Source organism: Rhizophagus irregularis, chromosome 28, assembly GCF_026210795.1.
Source record: "Rhizophagus irregularis chromosome 28, complete sequence".
NCBI lineage: Eukaryota > Fungi > Glomeromycota > Glomeromycetes > Glomerales > Glomeraceae > Rhizophagus > Rhizophagus irregularis.
In genome coordinates this window covers 234,316-255,789 of record NC_089456.1, presented here as the reverse complement: position 1 = coordinate 255,789, position 21,474 = coordinate 234,316, and the positions used below count along the sequence as shown (strand labels likewise).

The following is a 21,474-nucleotide window of genomic DNA, read 5'->3' as shown; positions in this document are numbered from 1 at the left end:
TGGTTTTACAAAATATAAATAGTAATAGTTCTATCTAGCTTTCTTACATCTTTTAGAAATAAAAGAAAAAATAAAATTACTTCAAAAAATAGTAATATCAGTAGTAATAATATATAAAAAAAAAATAAAAAAATAACTGTATATATTTAAAGATGATCAATGGTCCTACTCGATGGACCAGACTGAACTGCAATCTTTAATACCCAGTCCTAAATAAAGACCGATCACGATGATTGATCAAAATCTATCATGTGACATTACATAAATCCAAAAAAAGAAAATTTTTATTCCCGTCACACTTGAATCCTAGTTATACAACAATACAAAAAATGAAATTTTTATGCTGATCATTTAATTCTGACCAAAATTATTATAGATTTCAAAATTTATAAAGCCTGATGGAGGACTGCGTCCTATGTGGTCTAGTCTTTTTGCATGTAGGACCGGTCTTAACCATGGTCTTTAGGACTATTGACCATCTTTACATATATTAGAAAAAAAATTTTTAATTATGATAACTGAATATGAATCTGTTTTGACAAATAATTATCTGAAAAATAGTAATTACGATATTTTTTTCAAATAGTTTCAATTCAATATTCTAAACTATCTTAAAAGATAAAGGTATGTAATTGTACTGAAATTTAAATTATAAAAGAAATATATAATATTTATTGTTTTAATCAATCTTAATAAGATAGCTTTAGAAATTGAAATAATAAAATACTGGAGTTTAGATAGTTCTACTAAGAGAAATATCAGTATAATAGTTTCTAGCAATCTGAAATTTAAAGCAATACAAAAAAATGTAAGAAATTTCAGGCTGTTCTAATAGATATACCTAAATCCATAATAATAAATATATTATCCTATTAAAAATCCAGTCTAATCATTACTAAAGTTGCCTGCCAAAACTCTACAGGCCATTGTTGAAATGTTAAAACTAAAACCTGTCAAAATGCCGAAATGCCGAAATAGTTTCGACATGTCGAAATTGTCGAAACCTAAAAATATTACATTTCATGTAATAACTTAGCATTCAATGATCGTAGAAAGATGCACTATAGTTCGTTGGAATCGTCTCATAACGACGAGTCAAATGGTGGTTAGATCATCTTTCTACGGTCACTGGATGCCGAGATATTTAACATCTGGAAATTTTTTGGGATGCAGAACTGCAGAGATCTGTAAAATTAGCAGATCTCCGCTTTTTTTTTGTCATTTTTTGTGTATTTCTGCGAAGTTCTGCAAACTTTGCAACTTCGCAGATAATTGAATATTTTTATCTATAAAATCAGCAAAATTCTGCAATTTTGCAGAATTTCATTTAACAGAAAATTTAAAACATGCCAGTTTTGCGAAGTTTTGCAAAATAGCAGATCTTCACTTTTTGTTCTTTTTTTTTTTGCGAAACTCTGCGAAATTCTTTAACTCAAAATTGCGGGTTTATAATTGCGTTTAAACTTTGAGTAACTAACTAATTAAACTTTTCGATTTCAATTAGTAATTAAGCTTAATTAAGCTTTTCGATCATTTCCGTTGACAATTTATTTTCGCTAAAGTTTTTTAATAGTTTTTTTTTAATACTTTTGTTAAAGTTTTTCAACAAATTTACAAATTTTATTTTTTAAACTTTCTGACTTTACTTTCGTTAAAGTTTTTCAGTAATTTTTAAAAAATGTATTTATTTAACAAATAACGATTTACTTTGCCAAACCTTGGAACTATATGAACTTCTTGGTTAATTGAACCGATTGGTATTGTGTTGTATTCTTTGGTGTAATACAACTGCGGACACCCGTACAGTTCGGGTTCCTCCGTAATAATATCAAACCAACGAACCCAGCAAAGCTTCATATGGCTCTTTGAAAGAATCTCTAAGAATTTAAATAATAACAACACCTTATAAAGAAAATTGATTAATGACATACAACACTTTATCAATCTTAATCATTCACTTACTTTTCTATACCAAGCTCCCTCATCCGAATTGTATTGCTCTTGATCTTCCGCAGGAGTTACCGCAATATTACTAAACCATTCTTTACCTTGGAATTCTCCTGTCATTCTTAAAATATGTCTATCTTCCAGGTGTACTGAATCATAAATTTTAATGTAAAATTCGTCACTTTTGGACTCCTGCGAAGATGTGTCCAGAAAGGTATCTAAAGTTGAAATTAATTGCGATAACCCTTCAATGAAGTTTGAATGTGGTGGATTTTCAGATTTTTTCAACGATTTTATTTTTTGGTCGATATTATCTAATGTTAGTTCCCAAAGTACTTTTCCAAATCCTTTGGCTTTACGATGAATAACTTTTTTAGCAGAAGATGTCAATTCTTTGTGTTTTACCTATAAAAAATATTAGAATTTATAATTAAATGTACAGTATGTATATTTCAAAGAAATTGATTTCAGTCATGTCGGATTCAACTAACAGCGTTCACCAATTGTCTCATTACGTTTTTTCTGTTTGATAACTGATATGGGATTTTGACATATGATTTGTGAAGGGTTTCGTACGTTTCCGTTGATAACCCATTCAATGCACCATATTTTCTAATAGCAGGCACTGAAAACAATCAAAATAAATTAGGATAAAATCATATACTGTATGTTTACTAGCGTCCTACCTGCGTGATACTGCTAACTGTGTAACTTCAGAAAATTGCAGTCAGTAGTGGACAATGGAGAGAAGATCTTTTTGAAATCAATGCACCAATCAATAATTGCTGACTATAATTGATAATCTTTAGTGTGTTGATAATTTTCAATGTGACTTTATGAACTTTGACTTACTTCAAAAAATTTCAGATCTTCTTCAGTGTACATTTCTTTCCTGCTCATTATGTACATCTTACTAAACTTTGCGTAAAGTTCGCAAAGTTCTTTACAGGTTATTTCGTTCCCTTCAAAAATTTCATCTAAAGCAAAAAGGGCAATTTTCATTATGTTACGATAGTCTGACGCAGTAAGTACGTTTAAATGTCCTAATTTATGTAAGAGTTTAAGACCCGGGAAGTAAGGAATCTGACGAAGTCGATCATCAAATTTTTTTTGTAGTTCTGTTTCTCTGACTGCCTTCAAAATATCTTGTGTAAATTCCAATTGGTATTTGAAGAGTCCAAGATCGATATGGTGCATACGGTCAGGAACGCAGGCTTCGTATATATTCAAATTTTTGAAACAAATTATACGTGCGTAAAAATTTACATCTTTGAAATTCATTACAGAAATATAAAGATATTTACGGAAATTTCCAGAAGGAATTTTCAACAGAATGCACAGAATACTCCTTTCCTTGGCCATCGTTGATTACTTGCTTCATATTTTCATGAGTTCTATGAGGTACGTTCTCTAGTTTAAGACTCATATTGTTCAGATCACTTTGCAAAACCATGCAAGTATGGCATGGCATTTTGCACCGCGCTCCTTTATATGTCGCAGTTATATCATCAGCTTTAAGCATATCTGTAAGAAAAAAAGATATCCGTGCAGTGAAAGTAATCACTTGTCCATTAATTCCAAAATATAGCGCTTCAGATTTTTCTAATAAAGGTTGGAGCATAATTTTGAAGCATTTATGATATACATCGCGCTGTAAGCTTCGAAAACTTTCTGTTGTTTTGATTCCTGTATTTTGGACTTTAGGGAGAAATCCTAAAAGAATTTTAGCCTCCGGCAAATTTCGAATACGATTTGGAATGTTACCAAGAATTAAAAAAACTGGATGGCCTGATGATTTCCCAAGTCCATCAAAAGTTGTTGCGTCTGAGTATAAGATGATGGACAATAGTCAATTTAATGATGGAAGGTTCTTTTCGGTTTCTAACCACCAGTTACCTTCGAAAGGTTTGCCAAATATTCTTGTTTCACCTCTATCATCCTGAGAATATGAACAACTAAATAAGCATAAATAATGTAATTTATCATTGCAGACGGAAATCAAATTATTATACAGACCTTTATTTTATTTTGGATTCCTTTATGAACGAAGTTATTGGCTACTTCCGGTCGTTGCAGAAGAGCTTGAATAGCATGAAAAAGTGGGCGATAGTAGAGGGTAAAATTAATTTCATTATAGGTCGCAACAACCTTTTCTTTAAAGTCTATCAAAGGTGAATTTATTTGATTAAGATAATCCTTGCCATTTTTTGTTGAACTTGGCAATGGTGATTTGTCTAAATTACTATGTTTGTTGAAAAACTTTATTATTTTATCACCTATCTTATTAGAGATATTACCCTCTACTATCAACTCCAAAAAGTCGCGATATGCATCATTTGGCCATTTTACTACGCGCTCTGGTGTGGGTTTTCCATCAACTACATCTATGGCATCATCTAATGACGCACCCTGAAGGTCTTCAGGATCAATGAATTCAGTATCTTCAAAGTTTACTAATTCTGATTCTGCTTCTGATTCTTCAAAATTTGCTTCGACCCTCTCTTCTAACTGTAACCTTTTTCGCAAATAATAATGTGGTTCATCTTCTAACTCATCTGCAATATTTACTAAGCTTCATCTTGAGATGAAGGTTCAAATTGCTTCATCTCATCATCATCATCCTGTAATGTAAGCTTTTCTTGCGAAGAGCTGGGTTTGGCATAATAATTGACGCGCTCCAAAGTTCTGCATCATGTTCTTGATCTTATCATTTCTTTTAATGGTTGCAACAAAGATCTTTGCTGTACTGGTGACTCATTTAGTTGGGAGGATCTCATTTTCCCGTGATGTTTAGCATTGGCATGTTGTTTTAAACCGCCGTAAGTTGAAAATTCTCTTTTACAAATTTGGCATTGATATCTAACCATTTTTATTTGAAGAACAATTTATGAGGATTTATTTGCAGTATAGTAAATATTTGTTTTTATTTGTTTTTTGCTAATTTTAAGCAAATTTTAGTGATTTTATTAATGATTATTTTAATTAATGCGAAATTATGAATTTTGTGAATTTGCGAATTTTAATGAAGAATTTGATATTTCTTTCGTTTGTGTGAATTCTCAATTTTTTTTTTTTTTTTTTGATTTTTTTACATTTTTGGCGCAGGGGTTCAATCATTTTAATTTACAGATTTTTAATCATTCTATTTTTAAATTTTAATCATTTTAATTTGCAGATTTCTTAATTATTTTATTTAATTTTAATCATTTTAATTTGCAGATTTTTAACTATTTCTATTTTTAAATTTTAATCATTTTAATTTACAGATTTTTAACTATTTCTATTTTTAAATTTTAATCATTTTAATTTACAGATTTTTAACTATTTCTATTTTTAAATTTTAATCATTTTAATTTACAGATTTTTAACTATTTCTATTTTTAAATTTTAATTATTTTAATTTACAGATTTTTAACTATTTCTATTTTTAAATTTTAATCATTTTAATTTACAGATTTTAATCATTTTAATTAATATTTTTACTGATAATTAAATTATTTAATTTATAGATTTTGGATTTTTTTATCGATTTTGGTAATCAATTTTTTATTTAAATTGTTTCGTAAATTTCAAGTATATTTTTTCCTATACAATTTTCTAAATTAGTTGTTAATAATGTCAACGAAAAATACTAAGAAAAAAACTGGAAAAAATGCAAAAAAAAAAATGAAAGTTTCCCATAATAGTCTGGAAAAAAAAGATGAAGCTTCTCAAAAAACTGGAAATATATTATCTCAAATTTTATCAGGTACAGTCCGTCAAGGAATTGCATTTCTTACATTAATTTAATATTATAATTAATCTTTGCTTGTTCAATCGACACCAACAGCTGATGATGTATCATCACAAGATACAGGAAATGTTGATGATAATGCTTCAGCTTCAACATCTTATACTGAAACTCGTACTGGCCCTGATTACGATAATATTTTAACTTCAACACCCTATACCGAAGGACCGTTCGTATTGGTTATTCCAGATGAAATTCTCAAGTCTTCAACATCCAATAATCCTACAAAAAGTATCAAAAGTGGCAAGCCAAAAAAAAATCGGGGTAGATCATTAACGCCCATTGTTGGTAATAATTCAACAAGAAATCTTAAAAATTCTCCAACTAAACCCGATGATGATTCAAACTGAAGAACTTCCACACCTATCAGAGCACCCACACCTATCAGAGCTTCTACACCTATTACACCTATGCAAATTGATGACGAATATTGTAACTTCGAAGAACGTGATGAACGTTACCTTACAATCGAGAAATTCAACTATACTATGAAATTATTAGACGAAAAAATCACTTCAATATATTGATTGTGCCGACGTATTAGTGAGCAACAACGATTAGATTCTCAAATGATACAGAGACTTGTGGTGGTCGATGAGCTTTCGGATGAATTTTGGAACGTAAGTTACTTTAATATATTTAGCAACTTTATTTGATCTCAAGATATTTAAAAATAACTGATTATCTTTACAGCGCGCATATAAAAAGGTGTCCAAAGAACTTATTCCGAAGATCCTATTTCCTTCAGATACGGAGTACTGTGAAGCTTTAGAGAAATACCTCGCTGAACATGCCAGTCATTATATTGAAAATCTCAGAAAAAATACGTGGGTTTCCCTATTCGAATTAAAGTTATTACCAGAAGTACGTGAAATCATTAATAATAATCAATAATAATAATAATAATAATAATATTCTGAAATTATTTGATTATTAAGATAAAAAACAAATGCCGAAGCAAGCGAAATGATTTAGCGGCAAATATTCGAAATACTATGTTTTCTAACTTCAGTGAGCAGAAGTTAGAACGTGTAGATAGCAGTGCGTCTTCTAAAAAGATTGCCGAATGGAAAAAAAGTGCAAAAACGCGAGAAGCATATCAAGAACTTTTTGAAAATCAAGGTATTCTCACGAAAATAACCTCTTTTGTTTTCAAATCATACGAAGGCAGTGAGCTTCCTCCAGAACACTGGGTTTATGTACTCGCCATCTGCGATATTGTCTTAAATCCCAGTAGCCCTGGGATTAAATGCAACGACAAGTTAGTTTTAAAGAGAGTTGATTTTCTTATGGTAATAATAACGTTCATCAGTACTTTGACGTTAAAAATTTTAAAATATTTCGCAAATATTAATGTATAATCAATTATTAGCAATCGATCAAAAATAAAGTTACTGTAACTCCGTGTTTGTTGCAGGTAGTGCTCTACACGAGCCAAGCTGGCTCATGAGCTGGCTCAAACTTTTCAAAATTAAACGCTAAGCCAAGCCTGATTAAATTGGCTTGGTGGGCACCGCAGCCTATTAAGAGCTCGAGCCAGTTATTAGGCTCAGCTCAAAAAGCTCAAGCCTGTAACAGACTTGGCTCAAAAAGCTCAAGCTGGCTCACAAGCCAAACGAGCTATTATACAAAAAATGTTGTGAAACGTTTTTATATAATAATGCATGCATAAACGAAACGTTTTCGCAACTTTTTTTTATTGTTTATTAAAGAACGTTGCGAAAACATTTATTTAAGTTTTTACATGTAAAATTGAAAAAAAAAATGCCAGAACTAATGATTCTGGCGTTTTTACATGTAAAATTGAAAAAAAATGCCGGAACTAATAGTTTCAGCGTTTTTACATGTAAAATTGAAAAAAAATGCCGGAACTAATGATTCCGGCATTTTTACATGTAAAATTGAAAAAAAAATGCCGGAACTAATAGTTTCGGCATTTTTACATGTAAAATCAAAAAGAAACCGCTAGAACTGATAATTCCGGCATTTTTACATGTAAAATCGTAAAAAAACACCGGAACTAATAATTCCGGCGTTTTTACATGTAAAATTGAAAAAAAATGCCAAAACTAATAGTTTCGGCGTTTTTACATGTAAAATCAAAAAGAAAAATGCTGGAACTAATTATTCCGGCATTTTTATTTACATGTACAATCGAAAAAAAATGCCGAAACTATCCGTTTCGGCGTTTTTACATGTAAAATTAAAAGAAATACGCTGAAACTATCAGTTTCGGCGTTTTTACATGTAAAATTAAAAGAAATACGCCGAAACTATCAGTTTCGGCGTTTTTACATGTAAAACCAAAAAGAAATACGCCAGAACCAATTATTCTGGCGCTTTTACATGTAAAATCAAAAAAAAATACCAAAACTATCAGTTTCGGCGTTTTTACATGTAAAACCAAAAGGAAATGTGCCGGAACCAATTATTCTGGCGCTTTTACATGTAAAATCAAAAAAAAAATGCTGAAACTATCAGTTTCGGCATTTTTACATGTAAAATCAAAAAAAAATGCCATAACTATCAGTTTCAGCGTTTTTACATGTAAAACCAAAAGAAAATATGCCGGAACTAATTATTCTGGCGTTTTTACATGTAAAATCAAAAAAAATGCTGAAACTATCAGTTTTAGCATTTTTACATGTAAAATCAAAAGGAAAAATGCCGAAACAAATAGTTTTGGCGTTTTATATAAATATAAAAGTAAAAAACGTTTTGCAACGTTTTTTTTAATAATTTAAAGTAAAAACGTTGCGAAAACGTTTTTATGATAAAGCTCGAGCCAGCTGGCTCAAGCCAGGATTTTCATGGCTCAGCTTGGGCTCGAACTGAGCTGAGCCAAGATTTTTGTGGCTCGGCTCATTTCGAACGGCTTAGCGCAGATTTTTAAGCCGAAATTTCGCAGACTGTAGTCGAACAATGAAGGCTAAATGTAGAGCGCTAGTTGCAGGAGTTAAGCGGCGAAAGAAGATTCAGAACAAAGTCCAGAGATTTCGTCTATGATCGAAGAATCGAGCGATGCTGATGATGGTAATAGTAGTAGTTACGAAGAATTAGTAAGTCAAAGTTATTATCTGGTATATAATGATTTTTACACCACGTTAATTTATTTTACTAATCTAAATCAAAAAAATTTACAGTTCAAGAGTTTAGATTCGAAATTCTCTTAACATTCGTCGAATTTCTTCGTATTACATTAATTTTCAGAATTCGGAAATTTGTATTTGAAATTCTTCAATTTTTTTTGAATATATTTTATTAAATAAATTACATATTAAATAAATTACTATATATAAAATTGTTTGTAATAATTGTGATGATCAGTGAAATTAAATATATTTGAATTATTTCAAATATTTATTTTTTAAAAATCTTCGCAGAATTTCGTTATTTGTTTTTTTATAATCTTCGCAGAATTTCATTATTTATTTTTTAAAAATTTTCGCAGAATTTTGTTTCTTGAAATTCTGCACAGTTTTTGATGAATTTTTTTTCCAAAGACTGCCGACAAGGTCGCAGATCTGCGCAAAAATATCACCTGCAGATCTGCGCAGATCTGCACCCCAAAAAATTTCCCGATGAACGAAACGTCAAAAATCAGTATTTTATATTTTGTGATACTACGCTGTTTGACGTTTTACTTAATAACTCAGCATCCAATGATCGTAGAAAGATGCACCATAGCTCGTTGGAATCGTCTTGACTACCATTTGACTCATTGTTATGAGACAATTCCAATGAGATATGGTGCATCTTTCTATGATCATTGGATACCGAGTTATTACGTGAAATGTAATATTTTTAGGTTTTAACAATTTCGACATGTCGAAACTATTTTGACATTTCAACAAATCAGAGAGCCAATGTTGAAATGTTGAAATAGTTTCAACAATTTCAACATGCTGAAACTTCATAATTTTGGCAGGCAACTTTAATCATTACTTTCATCAACTATAGATGTAAAGTTTTCAAAATTATTCAAGATAAAAAGTATTCAACATTATAATTTTTGGACTAACTTGGATAAAGTCACGCATAAATATGAAATTTTATTTTAAAAAATTTAAAGGTATATAGAAATACTACTTTGCATTTATTTTGAATCAATCTAAAAATAGACTACTAAAAAAATATTCTAATTAAAAGTATAATTAAAACTTAGAACCTATAGTTATGCAGAAAAAAATTTTGAGTAATAAGAATCAGAAAAGTAAATCTTCTAGAAAGAAATAAATTAGGTCTTTACTAATGATTTTTACTTTACTTTTTTCTTAAATTCTATTGGTTAATTAGCTAAAAATGAAAAAAATCATAATAATTTAACATAAAATTAAAGTTCCGAACAGGTTGACCAAATTCAGGTAACCTGACAGGTTGACCTGAATTTATCAGGTCAGGTTTAGCAATTGCAATTCAGTATCAGTTTAGGTTGTAACATCAATATAACTTGAATAACTTGTTGACCTGAAATTATAATTTATATAATATAAGACTAATATAAGTGATGGTATTATAATTCACTTTTTATATTAATTTATATAATAAAAGTGAGTTGTAATATTGAGATTCACTTTTTTATATTGATTTTATATATAAAAAGTGAATTGCAATATTTTCAAAAAAAAATGTTTTACACCATTTTTTTTTTTGATATTTTAATAAAAATCCTTAAAATTTTTAGGTTTCAGTTTAGGTCAAGTCAAACAAATAATCTGATATAACCTGACCTGACCTGACCCATTTAGAACTCTACATAAAATTTCCTTTTATAGTAGAATTTGCAAAGAATTTTATATGATTTTTACCTTAAGCTTAAGGGTGATCTATTTTATAAATAAACAGAATTCTATTTACACTTTTAACTGAAATTTGTTTTTTACTAAGAAAATTAGGAAACTAATATAAAATACTGCACTAATTTGAAGAATTACAGGTAAAGTAAATAGGACACTATAGTAGTTGATTTATACCCAAAATATATTAATTTTTTCTTTTTTTTTATTTATAATTTATTTATAATTTTATCTTAACTTTGTTTGTTTTACTCCTTTTATTTTATTTTTTTTTAGTTTGAGTTTTTTTAATGAATCTTTTAGAGTATTTATAAATGTAGACAGGAAAGAAAGATCATCTTTAAAAAAGAAAAGTTACAAATCAAACTTCTTAGTCTTAAATAATTACACTGATCAAAATCAATACTATTGTAAGCATAAATCAGCACTGATAAGCGACTTACTTACTTATAATAAAGGTCACTGTAACTCTAAGCGTAAAATTACCAAGAAAAAAATTTTGATGATCTTACTATAAATAGATAAATTATATCTAAAAAAGGAAATATTACATTGCATTATTCCTTTTAAATCAATTAACCAATAATATTAAGAATTAGAGTAAGGTAAAATTACTAGTAAATTTGAAATTTTTTCTGGAGACCTTTATTAGGAATAAGCGGGGTCCTACCTGATATGTGTGAAATATCTGTAAAATACACAGGTCGAAAAGTGAAAAATCAGGCACCAATCGGTCACCAATCAGGTAGCTGATTGGTGACTGATTGGTGACTGATTGGTACCTGATTGGCATTTTCGCCGAAATACGTCGCCAATCAGGGCAGTTTGCTAACTTTTGATCTAGTGATCAGAAAAAGATGAAATATAGCTCATTGGAATCGTCTCAACAAGACGAATCTAATGGTAGTAAAATCGCATCTCTAGGATTGATAGTTAATAAAAAATTAAATAAAATATAAATGATACATTTTCATTTTTATATTTTACTTAATTTCTCATCAAGTATTAATCCTAGAAATGCGATTTTACTACCATTAGATTCGTCTTGTTGAGACAATTCCAATGAGCTATATTTCATCCCTTTCTGATCACTGGATCAAAAGTTAGCAAACTGCCTGATTGGTGACCCGTATTTGGCGAAAATATGTCAGCATAAGTGGTCACCAATCAGATACCTGATTGGTGACCGATTGGTGACTGATTGATGCCTGATTTTTCACTTTTCGACCTGTGATATGTGTATGATATTTTATATATGTAACCAAAACTTCTATAAAGCTGGATAAGGTTTCGGACTTTCAGTAATTTAATTATAATAAATTATTAAAAACTATCCAGAAATTTATTCGAAACTCTAAAGACTTTATATTATAGTTTCAGCTGGATATAGAGATTGATTTTTATCATATTTTAACTTAATTTTGATTTAAAAACATGGCTGAAAATCATGTGAAAAGGTTTCAGCTACAAGTATATGATATTTAATAATACTACACATATCGGGTATCTGATATATGTAGTATAAATGCTGAATTCGGTAACATATAATATACATATAATATACATATTTCATACATTAGTGTTTGGAATCGAATATATTTGAATATACTTGAGTATTCATTTAAATTTATAAAGTATATTCGAATAATATTCGAATAAGTTAAATTTCCTTTTATAGTAATAATTTACATAATTTTTAGCCTGAATTATGATTTTAACTCAGTTAAATTTAAGGATTTAATGCCCAATTAGAATTTTAACTATACTATATCTGGCTAAATGAATACTCGAATAACCACTATACTTATTCGAATACTCGAATATACTCGAGTTATTCGAATAACTGTTACATGATTCCAAACACTATCATATATATCGGGTAGTAAAATATCAGTTACATATCATCAACTTATTGAATATCTGATATATTTTTAAAAATATCAAATAGATATTATACACTTATAGGATACATATCAGTACTATCTAATATGTATCCTATATGTATCTGAAGTATACCTGGCAGTTATAAGGACCCTGCTTACTATTAAGATAGGTCACCCTGTGGCCTAAGGTAAGGTTTTACATATAAAACTCTTTGAAGATCCTACTATAAAAGGAAATTTTATGTTACATTGTTATGATTTTTTTCCTTTTTAATCAATTAACCAATAGAATTTAAGCAAATCCTAAGGTAAAGTTTCATATGAAAGTGAAATTTCTACCAGTAACATATCTTAGTAGTAGGCGGGATCCTCAGTTATATTAATTTAGGTTAAATTATTATTAATGCTCATAATTACTGGTAAATTTATAACTTAAATTCAATCATAATTTATAGATTAATTGATAATTTTATTTTAATTCAGGTTAAAATTATAAAATGTTTATTATATTTTTAATTAATAACAAAAAAATAGATTATTACTCTTTATATAAACTCAATTGAAATAATGTGAAGTTAGCATAATATAATAAAATTAATGTGCCATTATGCGTGTACGCATGGTGGGATTAATAATACACCATTATACATGGGCAGCGTTTATTTTTCACTGTGCGGTATGTGCGCAGCGCACATGATCAGAATTTTGCGCACACCTTTTTTAGAAAGGATGTGTGGCATGCGCACATAAAATTTTGAAATATCCTTATATGATTGGGCGCATATGTATTACAGTGCTTATTATAGTAGTATAGCCATATCACTTTGCCGCACAGTAAGACTCAATAAATTGTGCGCCATCTGCACAGTAACTTTTTGTCGAAAAATTAACACTGTATATGGGTTAATGCATTTACAATTAACGTTCATTTGCTGCTTATTTTCATTTCATTAATCTGTTTAAATTGATATTATTTAAAAAAAAGTGTGAGTAAAAAATATTATTAGTAATAGAAATGTTAGTATGATTGTTAGTAAACGTACAAAAGCATATGTGCTGATTTTTGGAATTAGTCTAAATTAAGATTTTTATAAAAATTTAATATTTTAGTAAGATTAACATTACACAAATCTAAATTAAATATATGTTACATATTTACGTAACTCAGATTTAATAAAAAATAAAAAAAATTTTTTTAATCAATATTCAAAAATAACAGTAATAACCACTTCTTTTTTCCCATCACTGCCCATCACTTTTCCATCATTTTTCTATTCACTTTTATTAAAAATGACAAAAAAGTTTATAAGCAAATATAGCAGTTATTTTTAAGTGGTAAGTAAAAGAAAAAACTTAATATTTTATATACATAGATAAGACATATTTTTTCATAATTTTTAGCTTTAATTTATTGTTTTTTCTTTGTAAAAAATACATGCAAATAAAAAATAATTATAATGTAAAATAGTTGTAAAATGAATAATAAGATATTCTTTTTTTTTCAAAATAACTAATTATATATTTGTTTTTTATCTTTTAAAATTATTTTATTAGATTTATTCTACTAAAATCCTTAAATGGCAAATAAAATCTTTTAAATAAAGTAAAAGAATTTGGGATTCTCTTATGAAAGCATTTTTTGGTAAGAAATAAAATTTTCAGATCGGACTTTATGCAGGTGACAAAATCGTGCATTATTATTCCTGGAGATCTGCTAACGTCATCATATTACATTCATTTGAAAGCTGAGAATTTGCTCTATCATAAGAATCAAAGATCAGGAAAATTGGATCACTGGATGAGGCGTAATTAACGATCAAAGTCAAATCAAATTTAAAAATTAAAAATAAATATATTAGATATAATTATTCACAATCCAGTGATTCAATTCATTCGATTTTAGGCTTATTAGATAGACCTCAATTTTCTCTTTCAAATGAATATAATTTCATTCGTGTAGCTTGCATCTACAGGTATTTAATAAATTTTTTTATATTTGATTTTATCAAACTTATAAACTTTTATATTAATAATATAATTGATGATTCCTAAATATTTACATATATTAAACGAATTATTTTAAATTTATTTTAAAGATAAAAGTTGGCATCACCTTAGGGAGCAAAGATCATTCAAATTGAATCACTACATGTGAAGTAATTAATGATCAAATTTAGATAAAATTCAATAAATATACTGAACGTGATTACTGAACAACTAGTGATTCAATTCACTTGATTTTAGATTCATTAGATAGATCTCGATTTTCTCTTTCAAATGAATGTAAATTTATTTGTATAGCTTATTTCTACGAAGAATTATCAATGATTTTGTCATGAGAATTATATTTAATCTTTTAAATTTTAATGATATCTTATATTAAAAAAAAATTAAAAATTATATAATTAATTAGTTTTTTTTGCATTATCTAGTATAAATTTATTATTCTTATATAAATGATAATTTATATTTGCTTTAATAAAATTATTTTTGTGTAAAAAAATTAGATTCCAAGGATCAGCCCATATGGAAAAGAAATATTAATAAAAAAAGTGTTAAAAAGATAGAAAGATTGGTATTAGAAGTGTTGGTATAAATATTAGTAGAAGTGTTAATAAGAAAATGTTTAGTAGTTAGTAGAAACATTAGTAGAAACATTAAAAGTATTAATAATAGAACATGTTGGTAGAAACATTAGTAGAAGTGTTAAAAAAAAAATGGTTAGTATGTAATAATAAAAATGTTAGGAGGAAGGAAAAACACATTAATAAGAGTGTTGAGAAAAAAGATGTTAATAAAAAATGTTATAAAAGGAAAAGTGTTAATAAAAAAATTGTACCTTTGTATTTTACTTTGAACAAAACAATTGAATAAAAAAATTTAAGAGAAAGGTTTAAAAAAAAAAAATAAACAAATACGATAAAATAATAATTTTAAGTTGTATAACATGTAATAACAATAATTATTGATTTTTATTGGTTATTTGATCAGTTTTAATTACAAATCATTTTAATTAAAATTAGATTGCTTTAATATCATAATGTAAATGCGTTTCCACTTGTATATACAGATTGATCATAAATTCATAAATTGATCACTTATTGGTCACCTATTGGTTATTTATCGGTTGTCTGTTATAATAATATTTTAATAATAATTTTATACTCATTTTTTATTTATTATTAATTACAACTGAATTTTATTTAATTATATAAAACCACCCTTGAAGAATTTCAAACAATTCAAAATTCACATAAATAATAAAACCCAAGCAAGATATACAAAAGATGTTAGTAATATGTATCTTAAAGAGGGAAAAAGTTTCGAAATGATTTGAAACTTACACTTTATCATCTAAAGAACGAAAATCAGAACTTACAAAAAATTAAAAGAAACGTTAGTAAATGTTTCTCAAAGTTAATGTTAAACTTCACTTCTAAAAAGAAGTACTTTACTGTTGAAAGAATCTTCTGGAGAAGCTGATACCTACAAAAAATAAGAAAAAAGAAACGTTAGTACGTTTCTTTAAATATCATTATCTCTCATCCGTTCTCTACCATCATCTTTCATCTGTCTGTTTCCTATCATCATCTTTTATTCATTTCTTATTGTCATCTTTTGTCCGTTCACTATCATTATATATATCCATTCCTCATCTCATCCGTTTCCTATCATCATCTTTCATCCGTTCATTTTTACCATCTTCCTTTCATCTGTTCGTATAACATCATCAAGCTTTGTTTTTTTGTTCTTCGCTATCTCTTTTCCTTTTCTTTCACTCTTTATCATCAACTTCATTCTTCATTATTTCTTTATCTTCATCCTTCCTTTTTCATTCCTTTTTTATTCTGCAAACCTAAAAAAATCAAGAAGTAACAATAGTACATTTTTCAATATATTAAAAAAAAATTTCTCTTCCAGCTTCTACTTGCGTCACTTATATTCCAATTCCAAGTTCGAGTTCGTTTAAATAGTCTGGTAACCTAAAGTAAAAAAAGAAATTGAAGAAATATTAGTACGTTTCTTCAATGTATTAAAAAAAAACCTCTTCTCCCATTTTCTACACTCACATTTAGTTCAGGTTCGTCTAAATAGTTCAGAAACCTAAAGAAAAAAAAAGAAATTAAAGAAATATTAGTACGTTTCTTCAATGTATTAAAAAAAAACTTCCCTTCCATTTTCCGCTAATTTACATTTCAATTTTCAAGTCCAGGTTCATCTAACCTAAAGTAAAAAAAAAGGAACGTTAGTAACATTTCAAAAATAAAAAAAACTATGAATCCCTTCTCTTTGTACTCACCATTTCAGAATTCCAGGCTGAAATTGAAATCCAGGAGCTGTCTCTAAAGTAAAAAAATGAAAAGGAATGTTAGGAACATTCCAAAAAAAAAATATCGAAAACCCTCCATCAGGAAGTCATGGGAAAAATGTTCATCAAATGAACATTGGTCACTTGATGTGCATTATAAAAAAATGCTGAACATCAGACCCTGCAATGTACTACTGATGTCACAACATTCGATTTGCATCACCTAAATTTAATGTCCATTAATGATATACATTATTTAAAGATAATAAACATCATATTGAATTTATAATATTATTGAATTTATTTATTAAATACACTATAACAATCTATATACTAAATCTACTAAATATTAGCTAAATTTTTCTATTATTAAAAGTAATAACTATTAAAGAAAATAAAAAAAATGACAGTAGGCTTCATAACGAAACTTACAATTTTTATATTAACTAACTAAATACTCCAGAACTTAAAAAAAAGGTTTGGAGTTATTCTTTAAAACTTGTCCAAGAAGTACAACCTAATAATAAAAAAATAAAAAAAGTATTATAAAAATTAATTTAAAAAAAATTTTAAAAAAAGTTTTGAAGTAAAACTTCAAAACTAAAGCTCCAAACGGTTCCGGTTTGAACCGGGAACTGATCCGGAACCGGCAAAAAATTCGGTTCAGTTCTCGGTTCGGTTTTGGACTTGGAACCGTCCGGTTCAGTTCAGTTCTATCCGAAATTAAGAAAAAATGCGAAAAAACGAATATACGACTATCCAGTGATCGTACAAGGACGAGCCATAGCTCGTTGGAATCTTCTCATCGAGACGCGTCGAATGGTGGTAAAATCAAGTCTCTAGCATCGATAGATCACGAGATAGCACATGATGAGTGTTTCTTAAAAAATTTGCATTATAAAACGATCCATTGATACTAGAGACATGATTTACCACCATTCGACGCATCTCGACGAGACGAATCTAATGAGCTATAATTCGTCTTTTTGCAATCACTGGATGGTCGTGTATTCGTTTTTTCGCATTTTTTTTAAATTTTCGAATGTCAAAAATTAAAATTCCGATACAAGTGATTAAACGCCATCTATTGATCACACAAAGACGAATTTTAGCTCATTGGATTCGTCTCACTGAGACGAGTCGAATGGTGGTAAAATGATGTCTCTAGTATCAATGGATCGTTTTTTCTAATACAAATTTTTTAAGAAACACTCACCATGTTCTATCTCGTGATCTATCGATGCTAGAAACTTGATTTTACCACCATTCGACGCGTCTCGATGAGAGGATTCCAACGAGCTATAGCTCGTCCTTGTACGATCACTGGATGGTCGTGTATTCATTTTTTCGCATTTTTCTTAATTTCTGATAGAACCGAACTGAACTGGACGGTTCCGGTTCGGTTCTATTTCGGTTTTTGGTTCTACCCGAACTGCAAAAAAACCGAACCGAACCGACCCGTTCAGAGCTTTATTCAAAACTTACTAATCTGTTCTGTTAAGATTTGTATATATTTACAAATCTTGATCTTTTTATTTCATTCTTCTGAAATTAACCGAGACCTAAAAAAAAGAAAAAGAACGGTTAGTAATCGTTCCATAATATTAAAAAAAAAACAATAAATAAACCAAGATTTGTATTCACAAATCTTGGTTCTACTTTATCTGAAGATTGGAGGCCCACCCGAAACCTAAAAAATAAAATAAAAAGAACAGTTAGAACCGTTCATAGTATTAAAAAAAATAAATCTAAGGTTCGTAATATAATACTTATAAACCTTAGTTCTTCATTTTCTGTTCTTCAGAAGACTACCCAAACCTATAAAAAATAAAAGAAAAAGAACGGTTAGAAACCGTTCATAATATTAAAAAAAAAAAAAAATCTAAGGTTCGTTATGAACTTTAGTTCTCCTTTTTCCGATCTTTGGAAATCCACCCGATCCTCTAAAAAAAAAAGAAAGAACAGTTAATAAACTGTTCGTAATATTAAAAAAAATCTAAAGTTCATAGTAAAATACTTATAAACCTCAGTTTATTGTTTTCTGTTCTTCAGAAGACCACCTGATCCTATAAAAATAAAAGAAAAAGAACAGTTAGTAACTGTTTGTAATATTAAAAAAAATAAAAAAAAACTCCAAAAAGATTCGTACTAGTACTTATGAATTTTTAGGTTTTTCCATTCTTTGGAAGCCCTCCTGAGTCACTTATCCTATAAAAAAAAAGAAAGGAACGGTTAGTAAACCGTTCTATAATTATAAAAAAAATAAATAAAAACCAAGATTCTTACGAATTTTGGTTTCCGTTCTTCAGAACTCAGAAGCCCACCCAAACCTAAACAAAAAAAAAAGAACGGTTATTAGTAACCGTTCGTAATAATAAAAAATAAAATAAAAAACCAAGATTCGTATGTATTTACAAATTTTGGTTTCTTCTTTTTCAAAGATTGAAAGTAGGACCCCGAATATCTCCAAAACAGGTCATAAGTCACACTTTCGGCAGATTGGCCCATTTTTCAGGGGCTCAAAAAATCGTTTTTTGTAAATATCTCGGCATCCAGTAGTCCAATTTTGATGAACTTTTTTTTAAATTGTAGAGCTAAATGAGGGCTACAAAATAAAAAAAAGTTCATTAAAATTGAATTACTGGATGCTGAGATATTTACAAAAAACGATTTTTTGAGTTTCAGCAAAAAGGGGTGTTTTTGGCCAAAAGTCCATTATGACCTTTATATTAGATATCCGGGGTCCTTCGAAAGTCCATCCAAAATCTAAAAAGAAAAGAATGGTTATTAGTAACCATTTCAAAATAATAAAAAAAAAACAAAACCAAGATTCTTACGAATCTTAATTCCTCTTTGCAAAGTCCCTTCCTCCAATTTCCCTTTCCCAGTTTTTTACCTTAAAGTTCAGTTTCGTATTCAAACCAGCGTCCTCCTAGTAAGCGTTCTATAAAAAAATAATAATAAAAGAAAACGTTAGTTCATTTCTTAAATTAAAAACAACAAAAATCCCCCCTTTCACATTTCTCGCTACCTCAAAGTCCAGTTTCGTATCCAAGCCAGTGTCTTTCTAGTAAGCGTTCTACAAAAAAAAAATAACAAAAAGAAACGTTAATTTATTTTTTAAATTAAAAATAACAAAAATCCCCTTTCCCATTTCTCGTTACCTTAAAGTCTAGTTTCATAGTATTCAAGCCAGAGTCCTTCTAGTACGTGTCCTAAAAAAAAATAGTAAAAAGAAACGTTAGCAACCCAATATGAATAAAGTGATCCTGAAGTGTACAAAGAAATCCAAGCCATAAAACAGAAAATAAGTCTTTGACAAAGATAGGTGTAGGGATTAGTGTCCTTGGTAAATAAGCCCGAAAAAAAGGCCAATGTGGGAAAGATACGAGAAACTGATAAAAGCTTTTTTTGAAGGCCATAATAGGGGCCAATGGCTCGAGTCAATATAGCTTCTGGTATAAAAGTAACTTGTGACCGGAAGTAGATTTTGGGAAGAATGATAGCGGAATGTAAATATGCTAGCTGGAAAGGAGCTAATTTCTTAAATCAAACTGTTTGGACGAAAGTACGGTATATATCCTTGATTTGAGAAACCACAAAGGAAGGAGAACCTTGGAGATTAAACCATACCCCAAGAAATCTGAACGAGAAAGAGAGCTTTAAAGGAGTTAACTGAAAATCCATATTAGCCACCAAAGTTGAGAATTCAAATAAAAGCAAAAACATAATTGGAGAGGGATTGGATAAAGAGCAAACTAATTCATATTTTGAAAAGTTCACAGTGATATTATTAATAAAATAAAAGTCTCTAGCAATAGATAAGAGATGTTGAAGACTATCCAAAGAAGCCGAGACAAGCGTGGAATCATCCATATAAGTAAGTTGTGTGATTAGAACGGCAAGATCCATTCGTTCACTGTTATTAAAAGCAAGTATATCTTGAGATATATTGGAAGACCACAAATATGGAGAAATTGCAAAATCTGACAGTTCCGTAAGCAGTGGATCGAAATATATAGTCCATAATAGTGGGGAAATAACTTCTCCTTGATCGATCCCTATGAGAACATTATATGGTAAGGTGTGGCTATAAGGCGTAAAAATTTGATTTTTCCTATTGGTAAATAAGCTAATAATAAATTAGATAAATTATTAGGAAACTGTAAACGGTTAAAAGCAAGTCGCAACATTCGTAGATTGATAGAATCGAATGCCTTGAAAATATCATGGCTTAAGATCCAAAGTTCCTGTGAAGAATGAGAGAGTTTATGACTCTTGATAATGCCATCCAAGACGTTGATTGGAGTATTGACTGAAAAACCAGGTAAACCAGCAAAATTATTGCCTTAAAGTACATGATGAGAGGAAAGAATGATGGACAGCCTGTTATTCACAATTTTAACTAGTAATTTCCAGGCAGTTTCCAATAGGGTAATTGGTCATGTATTCTTTAAAAGAGCATTAAATTCATGCAGTTTGGGAATAGGAGCAATAGAGGCAGAACGCCAGTCTTCAGGAATGTCCGACTGATCAAGGCAGCGATTCATAAGCTCACACAGGAATTGGAGAGAAGTATCTGATAACAATTTAAACCATTCATACGGAATAGAGGAGGGACCAGAAGCCTTATAGACAGGAGAAGCTGAAATAGCCTCGCATAATTCTGAGACAGAAATATGTGACATTACAGAATCATATAAAGATTCATGAAACTGTTCCAATAGAGAATATCTTTTTTGCCATCGT

The 21,474-nt window shown here is 29.0% G+C and overlaps 4 protein-coding genes across 4 annotated transcripts; 2 read left to right on the top strand and 2 right to left on the bottom strand.

Annotated features, from left to right (window-relative positions):
- Positions 1-1,950: 1,950 nt before the first annotated feature.
- OCT59_018710 (uncharacterized protein) lies at positions 1,951-3,144 on the bottom strand (the record flags this gene model as incomplete). Its single annotated transcript, XM_066135574.1, has 4 exons — positions 1,951-2,352; positions 2,439-2,572; positions 2,652-2,736; positions 2,800-3,144. 4 exons carry the CDS (start codon positions 3,142-3,144, stop codon positions 1,951-1,953), a joined length of 966 nt encoding a protein of 321 aa, XP_066004849.1.
- A 2,469-nt stretch (positions 3,145-5,613) lies between these two features.
- On the top strand, positions 5,614-6,087 carry OCT59_018709 (uncharacterized protein; the record flags this gene model as incomplete). Its single annotated transcript, XM_066135573.1, has 2 exons — positions 5,614-5,695; positions 5,777-6,087. The coding sequence occupies 2 exons, from the start codon at positions 5,614-5,616 to the stop codon at positions 6,085-6,087; spliced, it is 393 nt and encodes a 130-aa protein (XP_066004848.1).
- A 219-nt stretch (positions 6,088-6,306) lies between these two features.
- Positions 6,307-7,098, top strand: OCT59_018708 (uncharacterized protein; the record flags this gene model as incomplete). Its single annotated transcript, XM_025331603.2, has 3 exons — positions 6,307-6,357; positions 6,431-6,601; positions 6,676-7,098. The coding sequence occupies 3 exons, from the start codon at positions 6,307-6,309 to the stop codon at positions 7,096-7,098; spliced, it is 645 nt and encodes a 214-aa protein (XP_025185214.2).
- Positions 7,099-20,274: 13,176 nt separating this feature from the next.
- Positions 20,275-20,637, bottom strand: OCT59_018707 (uncharacterized protein; the record flags this gene model as incomplete). Its single annotated transcript, XM_066135572.1, has 1 exon — positions 20,275-20,637. One exon carries the CDS (start codon positions 20,635-20,637, stop codon positions 20,275-20,277), a length of 363 nt encoding a protein of 120 aa, XP_066004847.1.
- Positions 20,638-21,474: the final 837 nt, after the last annotated feature.